Raw genomic sequence first — 15,598 nt, forward strand, 5'->3', positions numbered from 1 at the left:
TCTTTATTAAGCTCAGACATTTTATTATTCAAAAACTTCCTGTTTTGTTTGCTTTCCTTAATTATTAAATAAATTTATTAAATAAGACACGTTTTACGTTGATCTATAATATAGTCCCTGATACCTTGTCATTAATTTGACTGATGAAATTTTACTTTAGATGAAGCTCCTGGCTCTCTTGAAGTTCACGATAGAAATTTCTCACAAGTGAGAAAAGAATTAATTAGATTAAATATGATTTTCTCAAACCTTGTTGCTTAAACAATATGCAGTAAAACTCTCATACAAACGAGTGTTAGAATAAAAAGGATTCTGATCATTTTAATTTCAGTGAATAAAACTTTTATTTAGACACAACAAACATAAAAATCAGGTATTTGATTACTATCCAAATTCAAAATGCATTATTATTATTTTACAAGTGGAATATACAAAGGCTTGGAAACAGGCAGGTTCAGGATTTTCCTTAAAGTCCTTGAAGTTTGCTGTGAAGACAGAAATATTAAATTATGAACATGAGTCTGAAGGAGAAAAGTAAGGAGAAAGTCAAAAACTACAACAACATGTCCCACCTGTCTTCAACAGTTCTGTTGGATGGGTAGTACACCTTGAACGTGAAACCGCTTCTAGGAAACGATCCCTGGAGGAAAGAAGAAGCAGCTAAAATTAAAACATCTTTTAAAGAAAAGAGGCAAACTTCTCGGTTTAGTCGTTTGGTACCGGGTTGAGACACAGGCAGTCGGTGCTGGAGATGGAGAACGGGTCGTACTTGTCTGCAAACACGATGACGTCGGGCACGGGGTAGACCCGCAGGGAGTAGTCATAGGCCCAGAAAACCGGACTGACGTAGAGAGGAAGAGGAGTCAGGTGGCCCTGCGACAGGACGGTCTTCACAAACTGGAGAGGAAGAGGAGGAAGAGGAAGAGGAGGAAGAGGATGTTTCAGTGGAAGTGGAACCAACATGGAGGAGCTTCTCCAGCAACACCTTAACTTTTCATTTATAAAGTTGAGTGTATTCTATTGTGAATTTAAGTGACAGAACAACATAAAGTAGTAGAAGTTAAATTATTCATGGTTTTAATGGATCAAATCTGAAAAGTGTGGCGTATGTTTGTATTCAGCCCCCCTGACTCAGCAGTTTGCAGAAGTTCCAGCTCCCGTCCAGCCGGAGACGACGTTAGGTTCATACACACAGGCTTTCTGTCTCCACACAGAGGACATCGCTCTTTTAGTAAACAGCCTTTTTTGAGTCTGCTTGCTCCAGTTAACGATTAATCAATTACTATCTGATTAATCATTTCAGCACCAAAACAATCAGTTTTTAAAATGGGTCCCAGAGTGGAAGAACTTCAACACAAACATTCCTATACGCGTCACTCTCACAAGTAACAAACATGGCGCCACATAGTGCTTTTTTCATGCTTTGGCAATGTGACAGTGCCCCCTACTGGTCCGGCATACTTACTACACACTTATGAAAATCTACCATTAGTGTCTTTGTGGATGGAGTCTGAATTTTTATTCTTTTCTAATTAGGTTACTTCTTAAAAACAGTTTTATTGAGTTTTTATTTGTAATAAAATATAAAAACCCATGCAACATTTGTGATTTATGCGCCACTTTGTGTTGGTTTTCATGTGACAAAATGTGAAAAGGTTTGAGTGGTGTGAATATTTTGGTTCTGTATTTGCCTCTGATGCCTCAGACAAAATAAACTCACATGATTTGGGATATCAAGGTTACTGTTGGGCAGCCGGACGCAGTTCCTGCACATCTTGTTGACCAGATCTTCTCGCATGATGACGATCTCTTGGCTGCAGTATTGAATCCTGACCAGATCACATTTTTACAGTCACTTCATGCAAAACAACCAAAGACCCTCCAGGTGATGTTTTGTCCTGTTTGTTCACCTGCATGGGTTGGTTGTAAACACGGAGCCAGGGACCCTCTGCTGGAAGTCCTGTGTGATGTGATCTGCCAGCGGCGGCCTGAGAGAAACACGGTTCAGTTCAGCAGCTTCCAGCTCAGAGGAACACAGGTGATCAGACTGGAGGCGTACCTGGGCAGGATGGTGCCGGGGCCGGGGTCCTCCGGGCCAGGAACAAACACAAAGCGACTGCTACGCGTTCAGAAAAACATTTCACATTAACGACCCGGTTCAGATACAGGCTGATCTGTGAGAGCTGGAAGACCCTACCTGCTATGAATGCTGGGATACGAACAGATGATATCAGCCAGGGTCTTTAATGATTCTGCAAAAACACATTGCAAGTAAAAAAATGCTCAAAAATCAGTCAGAACCAAATAATAGATGGTTCAATCTATTAACTGAACAATTAATAGATTCCATTTTTTCCATAAACTTTATTCCTGGTCAAATTTTATGACAGAGTTTAAAGGTCCAGACTAAGATTTTTAGTTTTTTATTTCATGTATAATCTTATTATTATAACTTTATTCTGGTAATTTTACAACATTATTATCCTAATATTACAATTTATGAATATTACAACTTTCTCATAATAATAAAACTTTATTTCATAATATTGTGACTTTACTCTTTTATTACAACTATGCTGATTTTATTACAACTTTGTCATTAAATTTCAACTTTATTCTCAAAATATTACAATTATTCTGGTGTAATTACGATTATTGTCATTATGTTAAGACTTGTTTCTTGTAATGTTACGTCTTTACGCTTGTAATTTTCTGAATTCATTCTTGAAATGATTTTTTTTCCTTAATCTATCCCTGAAAGTCCGTTACAATACTATTGAAATATATTTTTGCTGCTTTGCTCCACGAACTACAAGCTCTTACCTCTGAGGGATTTAATCTGAGTTTTTCCATAAGGAGCAGAAGAAAAGTTTCCACAAAAGATGAAGCAGGTTGGAGGCAGAGCAGCATATCCTGTTAGAGAAAGAGCAAGACGATAAGGCGGCTATCATTCTGTGGTGAATGTGAGAAGCTGCAGAATCAGACCTGAGAACATGACGTTGAGCTTCTCCATCACTTCCACGCTGTCCAGCCAGACGTCAGAGACGATCACAAACATGGCGTCTTCGTTCTCCTCCTCCAGCTGCTTCAGCTTGGATGAAGCTTTAACCGAGGTGGAGGACGGACCGCCGAAGAAGTTTATGTTGCCGTAGTACGCCCTGAATTCAGAGCAAACATCAGCAAACTCTGAGAGGAAGAGTCTAGGAGGTGTAAGAAAACCTTAAAGGTCCAGCAGCACCGACCTCGTAGCAGACGAAGGCTCTGTTGGTGGGAATCCAAAGCCGTTAACGTGGAACACCGAGTCTTCGTACCAACCTGAAACAGACACAGTAAAACTTAATCCTGACCATTTGTCTGCTTGATTTCATAACATTTTTCTTTCCCTTCCAAAGAATAAACATGAAATATATTCATAGCGCTGATGAAATTCCAGTAGAGGTTTACAAATACTTCCACTAATTACCATGTTGGTATAGTGCTTTAGCATTACCTTCAGCTCAATACTGTGTTAACTAATGTTGAGGATTTCCACTTTAGGGTTAGTGCAGTTAACCTTTAGCTCGCTGTGCTCACAATAACATGTCAGGGATCATTCTGGCTGAATGTTTGACGTCTCATTCATGGTTTTCTTATAGAATCCATAGATTATGCTGCCAATATTATGCTTATGAAGCATCTTTCAACACATTTTCTTCAATATCCAGGTTTATGTTTAGGACTACAGGTGTAGAAATAATGTAAAATGAATCTTACCTTCTGCCAGCACAAAGCAGGACTCTGTGTACAGACCATTATGAAACTGGTGAAACAGTAGCTAAGGAAAAAAATCCACCTGATGCCGTGTAAAATATTAAATCTGCAGGCAAACTGAAATCGATCTAAGGATATTGCTTTGGACATGTCCAGCTGTACTGTCCCACTCGGGTCCTCCAGGTAAAATTTACCCTTTAAAAAAGAACACAGATGATTTTAAATGTTCCTCAATGTTTTAAAGCAACTTTTGATTCTGTGTAGAAGGAGGACAATGTCAGAAAGTTTAGACTCTCCTGCAGCTCACCTCTTTCAGCTGTGTGATCATTCCCAGTACAATCACCTCTCCCAGTTTAGCTGTGCTGCCGAGCAACGCTTCAATCGTCCTCAGCTGAAGAAATCAACTAATGCGTTATGAATTAAGGCTCTGAATCATTTTTATCTTATCCAGATTAATGTAGATTCTGCACCTGAAACTTGTTTTGACCTTCCACCACAGCAGCTCCGATGGCCGGCGGCGTGAACAGCTCATGGCGATGCGTACGCTTAAAAACAAAATATAAAAATCACATTTAGGTTAAAACAACAAACAGCAACCTTACCGTTATGACTGGGATGTTACCGACCTGCTGTAAGATGGTGTAGCGCTCCCTGAAGAGCTCAGCTTTATCTCTGGCCAAACCGCACAGACCGGGCGCCGGGTGGCTCGTCATGCTGATCCTGCACAAAAGGAACGCAGAGGAAGAGCTTTTCCTCTCGCAGCAGCAACACAAGACAAGCCAAGGGGATGCAGGTGAAAAACTCACGGTACAAATTTCCTCCTCTCCACACTGTAAATGTATCTGGGAACGTCAAAAGCTCCGATGATGTTGAACATGTTGTCTCTAGGCGGGAAAGGTCGGTCATGTGAGCAACAGAGCTGAGCGACATTACGAGCACAGGATATCAAAAATAAATATTCTAAAAGGTTTTCTACCTGGACAGAAATAAAAATGGGAATATCTACGTTTTTGTGTTGATTTATTGAAATGACTTTACAACAAACTACAGTTTTGATTTTAATAGTATTTACATCATATTCCACCTTCCAGTGGTGCCTGGATAAAAGTCCCTTCTGACATCGCGCCAATGATCAGAAATGTTGGCTTTTAAGCATAATTAAAACATTTTAACTAGAGCTTGGACTCGATTAAAATTTCTAATTGAGTTAGTTTTAGGGTCTGTAATTAATTTTAATCAAAAACTTTATATAAACAAAATAAATAACATTTTCAATTCCCTTTTTATGCTAAACTATTGAATAAGTAGACATATGAGCTATAATTTGTTATATAATTTGAATGGCTTCAGCATTTAAATTTAACTGAAGTATAAAGCCTTAGCATTAGCTTATGCTAAGGACCATGTTAGCACAGCTTCTTAATGTTAGCGGAAAGAATGTTTACAATTGAAGCTTTAGCGTTAGCTTAGCTAACTTTGTAGTTACCAGTGTTGATAATAAATCTGATCATATCAGGCCAAGGATGAGCGTATAAAAACTTCTGATCGACACTGCACTACCGATAAAAAATATTTATATAATTATGAGATTATTAGCTGAAATGATCCTGTTAGAAAAGAAATGAACCAAAACATGGACCTGACTGAGGAAACTCACATGGTGTCATCCCCGGCCTGAGTGCAGTCCTGAACGGCGCTTTCCACCACAGACAGCTCGATCATGTTAGAGGTCACTGCATGAAGACACAGCAAGGTCAGGAACACGAAGGACGCTCATCTTCATCGTCATCATCAGATTAAACTTACATGGCTGCTTCTCCACTGCGTCCAGAACCTTTTCAACAACATCATCCAGTTCAGAGGAATCCACCGACTCCAGAACCTCCACCAGATACCTGCTGGCTTCACTGAAACACAAACAGCAGAAACATTAATAATGACATGAAACAGAATAAATATATACATAATATATAATAACAAATATATATTTATAGGTCTTTTTCATCTTTGTTTGATGTTTAGGTACTCTTGAGGAATTTTGTGTTATTTTGATATAATCCTCTTAAAATGTTTTTTTTCCAACTTTATGTACAGTTTTAATATATATTTATATACATGAAAATTAGCTTTTTTTCTAAATTTGATATATTTATGACAATATTGTATGCTCATTAATATCTAATGTAAATGAACCCAATCAATCAATGAGCACAGTAAAATATTTCAAAGTAAAACTCAAAATGACAACTGAAAGTTCATTTATTTTCTAAAAAACAAAAATGCTTTAGAATAAATTATAACATGATCCAAATGTTAATTTGTATTCAAAAAGTCTAGAGATATATTTCTAACACCTATTTCTGTTCATTTTTATCATTTTTCTTCTCAGCCCAGAAAATGAGCTTCTGACGCCTCTTAGGTTCTGGATTGATTTAATTCAAGAAATGTGAAGCTTGTGCAACTTTTTCCTTCCACTAAGCTTCCCACTGATTTGCTAGGACGTCCAGTCAGCAGTCCTCCAACTGACTATCAGCCATAACTTCATGTTTCGGTATTAAAATAATTCCTAAACGGTCTGATATAGGATTAAAACTTTTTAGAGAAAATGTATTAATGAATTTGCAGTCTGTAAAATGACGGAAACACTAAAAGCTTCTAATCATCCAGGCTTCTTAGTGATTCTATTTATTTATTTATTTTCAGATAATTTTTTTTTAATACTCTTCAATGAGTAATAAATACATACGGTCGAAGAATAAGGCCTCTCATCTTGAACCCGGTGGAAACCTTCGTCTTTATTTTGTGAGAAACATCCATTTTTCCTCCTCTCACTGCTCAACTTTGGCGCTAAATGACAACTTCCGCACACATTCCGTCACTTCCGTACAAATTCCGCTACTTCCTCTACAGCAATCGATGCCAAAATAAAAGCGAGGAAACAGAGCGCTACAGATCAAAGATTTGGAACCGCAATGGATGAAAATATAAAGCTTTACTGCCGCCTGTGCTACATTATAAATCATTTTCTGTACTCAGTGAACAAACCAACCAACGCAGCACAAGTTCCAGAACAGTAGAAACAGGCAGTATGGCTCCCTACCCCGGGCGGCATGAACTACGGGGCGCGCAGGTACTGGGAATAATGTCAGTGTAACGAACGTAGTCACATGGGCTTTTTTTTTTGTACATATTTTGGGGGGTACCGTTTGATTGGTGGCGTCATCTGACCACCTCAGTAATTAGGTCGTCACTTGGTCACGTGATGCTTTTGATAGAGAACTTTAAGTTTCGTTTTATACTCAGTTGGTGTGCGCAAGCGGCAACAAGAAAGACAAAGAACTGAAATAAGGAAGAAATGGACTTCTAGCAACTCCTAACCTTCTGGTTGGAGGGGCATACGGTATGGACAATTGAGTGGAATATTCTTGTGTTTGTATATGTGTAATAATTTTCATTTGAATAATTCATATAAGGGAACATGACGGTTTTACTGATGTATATTTGTCACCGTGTATTTTATTGCAGTGTTCACGGTGGTCTTGGACGTTTATGCGGCAAAAATTCATTTAATAAAACGTTTGAAACCATCAGTCGAAGTGTTGCACCTTCATCAACCAGCGAGAAAAAGTTGGGAGCAGCTACAGTCAGATTTAAGTTCCCAACATTTTTTTTGTTGTTTATTTACATGTTCATGTACTTTAAGTTGTGTACTGCAAGAAATGATTGATGTAGAGTACAATTAGTTAATGCCGAATGCTGTATTTGATTTGTAGCATTCACTTTAAAGGGATACAGTGAGCCTAAAACCCCATTTTAAAACACTTATTTTAAAACATTTATACCTTATACCTTAATATACAAATATTGCAAATTGTGTTATTGCAAATATACCTTAATATGCAATAACACATACAGTGGAAATCATCTGGCCTTACTCCAGAAGCTAACATTGAAGCTTTCTGATCTCTGCTGTTGGAGCTCAGTCAATCAGAGCCAAGAAAAAAAAAGATGCTCAGTGAAAGCTTATCTAAATTAATTTACATATAATTTGGAGCTAAGTTATGCAGAAAACTCTTTAATAACTGCAAGGATGTGGCTGGTTCACTGTATTTCACTTTTTTAATTCATCTGGATTGCATGTAATTGTCTGTTGAGCAAAGTATATAAAAATAAATAAACTTCCTTACTTGAAATATAGTAAATACTTATATTTATCTAAATGCTAAATCAATGCTGCAAACACTTCTTCAAACAGCCTTTCTACTTACACACAACTAGCCAACTAAAAGGCTCTCAGAGGGGTCAAGGTTTACTGGGAACGTTATCATTAAGGAACAAAATGTTTTGCTTTCAAAAGATCGATTATATTGACACGGCAGACTTTAAATAAACTCAGAGAAAGATGAGGTCTGGGTTGAGGGACATAAAGAGGTTTCCACTTTGACCCTCAACATGTAACCTTCATCCCTCCTTCCATCATGGTTAACTATTTGCAGAGCTAACTGTAAAAGTTGCATTTTCATTCATATATGACTGAATTATTACACATAAATAACAATTTTATTGAGAGTAAATTAAAAATACAGTTTTTATTGTGGAGTTTTAAAGTATACATTTATCACTGTGTGTAAACAAACTGAATTAAAGGAATTAACGCTTTGGGGAGATTTTATTATGCTGAACGTGGAGGATCGGAAGTTGTCTTTTATTTTGTAGTAGTGTTTACACAGCTGCTGGTGGAGACGATGAACTTGTTGTTGTTGCGTCTCGGGAGCAAAATGCTGAAATTAACAGCATGAGAAAAAGTAACCCTGCGGCTCTTTCGCGAGTGTGTAAATATGTTTTTCATTTAAAATACACGTTTCGTCCTTTTCTCTGCTGAACCGACAGGACGGAGGATGGACCCCGCCTTTGAGCGGCGCTGCTCGGAGCTGGTAGCCCGGGAAAGGAGCGGACACACGGCGGTGGTGCTGGACAGCCTGCTGTATGTGTGGGGGGGCTACATGGTGAGCGAAATACACAAATACGTCACCAGATCCACGGAACTCTGCATGAACAGCATTACTCCACTACTGCGCTTAGCTACAGCTGTCATTTCGTGTCTCTGTAGTTTTTGGTCGTTTCGTACCCGACCTGCCAGGACGTTTTATTCCTACCACCGATTCCAACCCCCCACCCCCATCCTTTTCATGCCCACTCCTTGCCATGTCATTTCGTACCAATTCATTTGAACAACTGCATCTCCGTTTATCTTTAAGTGAAGTATTTTTCATTAATTACTTTTTCATTTTATTTCAAGTCAAAGAAGAAAGAAATGCATGTTAAACCCCTTAGTGGATAACATTTTAATATGTGTATAAACATACACATAAATACAAATATATAATTACAGTACAAACAAGACATTGTCTAAGTTATCCAGTTAATTTGTATATAATAATATTCTATTTGTACATAGAGAAACGCATTTAGCTCCAAAAGGAGTGGAGTAAACAATACATTACATGTTGCAATATAAATGAAATATTATACAATTACTATAAATATATGCTAAAATATATTGTGATGCATATACGCTTACAGTATTACCCCTGATGGGAACTAAATGTTGGTGCATATTCATTTCCTTCTTCCATTTTGTATCTGTAAACAAACAGTTTAATGAAATCATAACTAACTTTGTGTGGAATGATGCTAGTTATTAATAATCCTGTTTTATTTTGCAGTCGATTGCAGATGAAGAGGTTTTTATTCCCAGTGATGAAATCTGGGTCTATGACTTGGAAGGAGGGATATGGTAAGAATTAATCAGGTTCAGCTGAACTCCTGTTGACCTCCTGCTGACCTCTTGTTGACCTCCTACTGACCTCCTGTTGACCTCTTGTTGACCTCCTACTGACCTCCTGTTGACCTCTTGTTGACCTCCTACTGGCCTTTAATAATGAATGTTTTCTGACTGCAGTTTTCTTTGTTTTGTCCTGTTTTCTGAAGGCAGGTGTTCCACATGGCCGGTGATGTTCCTCCCTCCATGTCTGGGACCTGTGGCTCCTCCCTCGGTGGAAACATGTACATATTTGGAGGATGTGATGACGGCGGACAGACCAATCAGGTCAGAGCGCCTCACCTTGCTCTTCTGTTCTATAATTAAGATTATATGATTATTTTTAACCCCAACAGGCAGAATTAGGTGTGCGTTTATCCAGCCCCTTGCCAGCATTAATTCCCCTGAACTTATTAACCTTTTGCTCCAACCATAACTTTCAGTATTTTATTGACAAAAATATGAACAAAATTTTAACATGGAAGAAATATTTGATATATTTTTCAGATTTATCACATTTTGTGTTAGCTTTGTGATGACAATAAAACTATTTATTACATCTTTTTAACTTTAGGGTAACATGTAAAACCCCACAAACACAAGTTTTTGTTCTTGAAAATCTTCCCATTTTAAAGGATTTTGCATTTATTATCTTTACTTTAATATATTTAAAAATTATTATTCTATCTTTCTTTGCATGCTTCCATGTTGCCTCTCATTTATCACTTCTAATGATAGAATATAAATATATCCAACGGTCACTGGAGAAAAGCAGGATCCTCTGTGTAAATGTATAATAATTTGATGTGTTTAAATGTTTGATAAAGTCATAATCAGCCTTAATTAGCCTAATAAATGTAACTGAACTCTGTTAATGTGAACGTCTGACTGTTTGTCCAGATGTTCAGTGTCGACCTGACAGACGGTCAATACGTGTGGAAGAAGATCCTCCCAGACTCTGGTTCTGCTCCCTCACATCGAGACAAACTGTCCTGCTGGGTTTATAACGGAAAGTGAGGAACTCAAAACGACAAATTCCTTATTTTCATTGTGTGTTTTAGTCAGAAGTTGATACCAGGAAGTTTTACAAAAACAAAGTGACATCATCCCAGAATCGACAGGCTTGAGTTTGTAAAAATTTTAGTTTGGGAAACCATGGTTTAAAAAATGCTAAACATGAGTGGCTTATTTAAAAGACAAACTCTTTGTCTCTAAAAACAACACGGCGGCACAGATTACCTCTACATGCACAGCATTTCTGAAATTCTGCCCATTAGACAGAAGAGAAAGTGGCTGACAGCAGGGTCCAAGAAAAACAGCAAAGAAGATGCAGCTTATTAGAACAGTACTGTTAATAAAGGTATCATGTAAAGACATTTATTTTATTGTTATAATTATAATTTTTTACATCCACATAGCAGCAATATAGAACAAATACCTGCTAAATGTGATAGTTTTCATTCACTTATTGCACAGAAAAATATACTTATTTCTCATTTTTCTCCCAAATCATATATTATAGAAAAACACCAAACTAACAGTCAGATAATATCTGATTAATTAGGTTAATATAAGTAGTCATGGCACCTGTAGTTACAATCCATCCAGTTTTTTCATGTAAATTGGTATAAATTGGTTGTTTTACTAGATGACAAGTAAAACAAATCCCTTGTGATGCTAACTCCCACCTGCAGGTGGCAGAATTTCTAACTTCTACGACTTATTTTTATACTTTAGTGGAAGTAATTTAAAAAATTGCAAAAGAAATAATAAGAAACACTCATCAGATTGATTTGATAATCAAGAAAATATGATGAATAAATTGTACAAAAAAGACATAATATAAAAGTTGTATTGAATCAGTAAACAAAGTGCAATGAATGACCAGCCTCAGGTTTACTTGGCATCAAGTTATTGTCTGATTGATAAAAGTCACATTTATACAGGAGCAAACCAAAGCAAACCCTCAGTTCTTCATGGAATGAAAATAAATTTACACACCTTGCAGTACAATTTGTTTGGAGAGGATTTCATTACAAAAAAATATTGCAAATATTTCTAAAGTAGCATCAGGGAAACAACGTATTACTTTAAGTTTCATGTATAGCGATTAAAGTTTGACAGACCAAGTCCAGTTTAGTCCAAATCACAGCTAAGATGTTCAGAGACTTTGAAAGATTTAAGTGTAAAGATGTAACAATATAAAGAACATTTATCATATAACATATAAATCAACATTTATCAACGCATTAAAAATATTTTGGGTATGACTTGGTTGTAAATATAAATGTTTATTTCCATGCTGTGTTGTTCTTCCAGGCTCATCTACTTTGGAGGATACGGCCATAAAGTTCTGGCTGATATCACCAGCAGGAACCGAAACTTCATCCTGGATGAAACATCCTGGGTAACGTATCAACCAGCTGGAACTAACTCAGGACTTTTTAACATCTTTAAGAGAATGGTTCTGTCTGCAGGTGGATGATTTGTTTTGGGGATGGAACAATGAAGTTCATGTATTTGACCCAGTTAAAGGCAGCTGGGCTGAACCCCAGACTCATGTAAGCGCATCATGAACAACTCTCCACCATGCGGTCCGAGACGTTTTCAGAGCAGAACCGTTCTGTTTCCTCCTGCAGGGCCGGCCTCCCGCTCCCAGAGCCGCCCACGCCGGCGCCACGCTGGGGCGCAGAGGCTACGTCTGCGGAGGCCGAGTCATGGTGAGGGAACTGCTAATCTATTCACAAACACTGTAAAAAACCTGCAACTTCTTATTCTTAGTGTCTGAATCATATTAAACTTTTCATGTTTTACACCAGGAAGGACCATCAAAATGATTTCTTTTTGCTTTTTGATGCAGCTGTAAACTTCCTACAAAATCAGAACCTTATGTCCATTTCTTTAGTATTTGGCAGATTTGCTTCTCATAACAGATTGATGAATGTTTTCCTTCTGACAGAACCGGAGTAACTGGGTCAGGGTTCTAATGTTTAAATGCTAGTTCAGCTAATACTAATGCGCTACACTAACACAGCATTTAGCGGAAGCTAATGCTAAAATGCTTAGCACATTTTCTTCCTGTATGTTTCTGTTTGTCATAAAATTATTGGGAAAGAAAAAAGACAAGAGAGGAAATGAAACTGAACTCGTCAAAATAAGAGCATGAATGTAAATGTCTGACTACTTGAAGAATTCGTTCCAGTTGATAACCAAAACTTGAACTTTATCCGGCTGGAAGTTTTCAAAACACTTCAGTAAATTAGCACTTTAAAATTTGTCAGGAAAAATTAATGAACTGGAAGCTAAATGCGGTAAACATTTTCAAAGTTAGCAAAAACGGACAAGTGCTAAGAAAAAATGAGCTGTGCTATCAGTGGATTAGCGGAAGCGCTCCCACCACTGCTGACCTGATGACAGACAGTAAAAAAAAAGTTGATCTTTTCATACAGTGCATGTAAATATCTGTGCATTAACAGCCTGATGTAGTACAGCTGGATGCTAGCTGCTTTGCTAATTTTTATTCACAGGAAACCAGGACGAATGACCTTCACTGCCTAGACCTTGAATCCTGGACGTGGACTGAAATGTCAGTAAACAAACAGAATGCTCCAATCATATTCAGCCAACATGTCTGACCAGGTTTCATCTGAAAATGTTCAGTATCATGCAGACGGTTACTGTGATTCATATGCAGAGTTCCTTCATCTGCGGCTCCGGTGGGCAGATCCTGGCATTCGGTCACGGCTGTGTCAGAGTCCACCATGTTCCTGTTCGGAGGCCTGAGTGTCGACTGCAAACCAATGAGTGAGCAAATATACCTGCATATTCATCCGATTAGCATCCAGCTCATGTTTTTAGTTCAGATCTCTTCATCTTCACATACTTTCCACTTCAGGTGACGGCTGGCTGTTTGACGTAGAAACTAAGAAGTGGAGGGAGTTTGAGCATCCCTACCAGGACAAGCCCAGGTACCAGACTGACCTTAAAGGTCAGGAGACAAAGTCCGAACCGTCAGGACAAAGTCCTGAAAACATTTTGCTTTTCTCTGTGGGTCGCAGCAAATTTCAGCTCAGCTTGAAGGGGTTTGTTTCTATGGAGAGCAGTTTCATTCAAAATTAAATCAAAAGATAAATAAAAACTGTATTAATAAAACATAAAAATAATACATTTTGTGAAATGTCTTGAGATATTTGCTGTGAATTGGTGCGAAATATAAATAAAATAGAATTTAATAAAATTAGTAAATGATTAATCAAATGTATAATTTTCTCCATGAATAAAAACTAAATTTATAATAAAAATATTTTTAATAGGGAGATTATTTTTTCAGACACAGTTTTACTGTTTATTAAGTTATTCCAGGATCCCAGCCCTCATGAAATAGTGCTTATATTAATAAGTCAGTGAAATACACAAAATAGCTCCATAAAATGAAACACCATTATGAAATAAGTGATGATATGAATATGTAGATGAAATCTAAATAAATAAATCTAAAAAAAAAACAACTGTGATTAACAAAATCAAAAAATATATCTACTTTTTTGATGGGGGACATTTATTTACTTGATGGAGTATTTAATAATGAACTACTTAGTGTATTTTTAATTTAATTTGAATGAATTGCTCTGTCAGGATAAATATCCAGCCACTGAGGGTGAATTGATATATGTGACCCTGTCTGCATGAGAGAAGCTCCAGTCTGAGTTAAATTGTTTTCACTCAGTTTATTTTAGACATACGTTGTTTTTCCTGTCTCAGGTTGTGGCACACAGCCTGCGGCGGCAGAGACTCAGACGTGGTTGTGTTTGGAGGAAGCTGCGACTACATCCTGCTTGTTGACACTGTGAGCATTTCATGAGACTGAGCATCATGCTGCAGCTCAGTGGATGCAGAAAACATGCAGTCATCTGTAAAGTGGAAAAACTGCTTTATTTATTCTAGTTGTTGAAATAATTGTAATAATCTCGTATAACTATATTTTTCAGGGACATTGCAACGACGCTCTTGTTTTCCAGATGCAGCCACATCCTTTGTTCAGGTAACAAACTTCGTCTCATGAAGCTGAAGAAGAAAACAGGAAAACTTCATGTAGTGATTTAGACATGAATGAAACATAACAGACAATATTAACCGTTCATCTGTCTGTGTGACGTATTTGTTCCTCTAAATAACGGCGGTTTTAATGCTGGAAACTTCAGTTTGGAATTTGAAAACTTTGGTCGTGTTACTTTAAATAGGACATTGTCTCTCGATATAGAAATGTAATTTTTTTGACATTTTGTTTTGTCCCTGACAGGATTTGTGAGGATTACATTGCTAAGAATGTGAGGACCTTGGAGAGGCTGAGAAAGCAGCTTCCTCTCCTCCCTCCCAAGCTGCTGAAGGATCTGCAGAGGAGGATTTCTTTCTACCGGCCCTCAAAGAAGCAGAGCAACAGCTGAACCTTCAAAAAATGCCAAAACTGCACAATGACATACAGTATATGGTGACTAGTTTAAATTTAAAAACACACTGTGCTAATATATTTGATGGGGTTTTATTTGATTATTTTACAGATATACATTTTCTTTTGTACAGTGTTTGTGTCCAAACAGTTATGTTCTGTTTATGTGATGGCTGTTTATTAAATAAGATATTTGAAAATCATTTCACAGAGATTATTCACGCACAGCCTGGTGTTTCCTTAGGTTTATTTTATTTTGCATGAAAAAAGAAAAACTACATTTTTTGTTTGACTCGTGCAGCTCCATGTTGAACCACCGAGTGGCAGCAGATTCTCTCGTGTTTGGCTGAAATGTGAAGCAGAAGTGCAGCTGTGAAGGCTGAAGATCGTCCTGGTGCCACAATCCGTTTGAAAAAGTGCAGGAACGGGTCGGGGAAATACTGGAAGCAAATATTTCCTTTCCTAGAGAAGCCAGGACAGTTTAAAGTCCAGCATTGCACCCAAAAACTGTTTATTTGACTAAATGAAGTCTGAAGACGGAGCCTGTTCTCTGTGGTCAGTCATTTCCTGATTTAAAAGGA

At 37.5% G+C, this 15,598-nt stretch overlaps 2 protein-coding genes and 1 long non-coding RNA gene across 3 annotated transcripts; 2 read left to right on the forward strand and 1 right to left on the reverse strand.

The window, feature by feature from the left end:
- Positions 1-319: 319 nt before the first annotated feature.
- Positions 320-6,620, reverse strand: pole2 (polymerase (DNA directed), epsilon 2). Its single transcript, XM_027999988.1, has 19 exons — positions 6,497-6,620; positions 5,557-5,657; positions 5,408-5,483; positions 4,557-4,634; positions 4,377-4,470; positions 4,221-4,295; positions 4,058-4,141; positions 3,889-3,945; positions 3,754-3,802; positions 3,243-3,315; positions 2,986-3,158; positions 2,824-2,913; positions 2,198-2,252; positions 2,060-2,119; positions 1,911-1,988; positions 1,721-1,829; positions 721-897; positions 573-640; positions 320-485 (listed from the first exon to the last, which is right to left on the reverse strand). Exons 1-19 carry the CDS (start codon positions 6,565-6,567, stop codon positions 467-469), a joined length of 1,587 nt encoding a protein of 528 aa, XP_027855789.1. The 5' UTR covers positions 6,568-6,620; the 3' UTR covers positions 320-466.
- Positions 6,621-6,911: 291 nt separating this feature from the next.
- Positions 6,912-7,340, forward strand: LOC114133870 (uncharacterized). The gene is made up of 2 exons (XR_003593296.1): positions 6,912-7,150; positions 7,276-7,340. It is a non-coding gene; the product is annotated as an uncharacterized LOC114133870 (long non-coding RNA).
- Positions 7,341-8,460: 1,120 nt separating this feature from the next.
- LOC114133869 (kelch domain-containing protein 1) lies at positions 8,461-15,220 on the forward strand. Its single transcript, XM_027999991.1, has 14 exons — positions 8,461-8,555; positions 8,641-8,756; positions 9,477-9,547; positions 9,742-9,859; positions 10,472-10,584; positions 11,891-11,978; positions 12,049-12,132; positions 12,211-12,291; positions 13,099-13,157; positions 13,266-13,375; positions 13,467-13,539; positions 14,333-14,417; positions 14,560-14,612; positions 14,871-15,220. The coding sequence occupies exons 1-14, from the start codon at positions 8,546-8,548 to the stop codon at positions 15,013-15,015; spliced, it is 1,206 nt and encodes a 401-aa protein (XP_027855792.1). The 5' UTR covers positions 8,461-8,545; the 3' UTR covers positions 15,016-15,220.
- Positions 15,221-15,598: the final 378 nt, after the last annotated feature.

Source organism: Xiphophorus couchianus, chromosome 19, assembly GCF_001444195.1.
Source record: "Xiphophorus couchianus chromosome 19, X_couchianus-1.0, whole genome shotgun sequence".
Classification (NCBI taxonomy): domain Eukaryota; kingdom Metazoa; phylum Chordata; class Actinopteri; order Cyprinodontiformes; family Poeciliidae; genus Xiphophorus; species Xiphophorus couchianus.

What these genes read in the sequence shown, in the direction of transcription:
- pole2 (XM_027999988.1), bottom strand. Translation starts at nt 6,567, where the DNA reads ATGGATGTTTCTCACAAAATAAAGACGAAGGTTTCCACCGGGTTCAAG. An exon ending in GAGAGGAGGAAATTTGTACC is followed by an intron (nt 4,471 to 4,556) that starts GTGAGTTTTTCA and finishes CCTTTTGTGCAG; the next exon opens with GATCAGCATGACGAGCCACC. An exon ending in AAGGTCAAAACAAGTTTCAG is followed by an intron (nt 4,142 to 4,220) that starts GTGCAGAATCTA and finishes TGATTTCTTCAG; the next exon opens with CTGAGGACGATTGAAGCGTT.
- LOC114133869 (XM_027999991.1), top strand. An exon ending in TCCTGGATGAAACATCCTGG is followed by an intron (nt 11,979 to 12,048) that starts GTAACGTATCAA and finishes TTCTGTCTGCAG; the next exon opens with GTGGATGATTTGTTTTGGGG. An exon ending in CAGCCACATCCTTTGTTCAG is followed by an intron (nt 14,613 to 14,870) that starts GTAACAAACTTC and finishes TGTCCCTGACAG; the next exon opens with GATTTGTGAGGATTACATTG.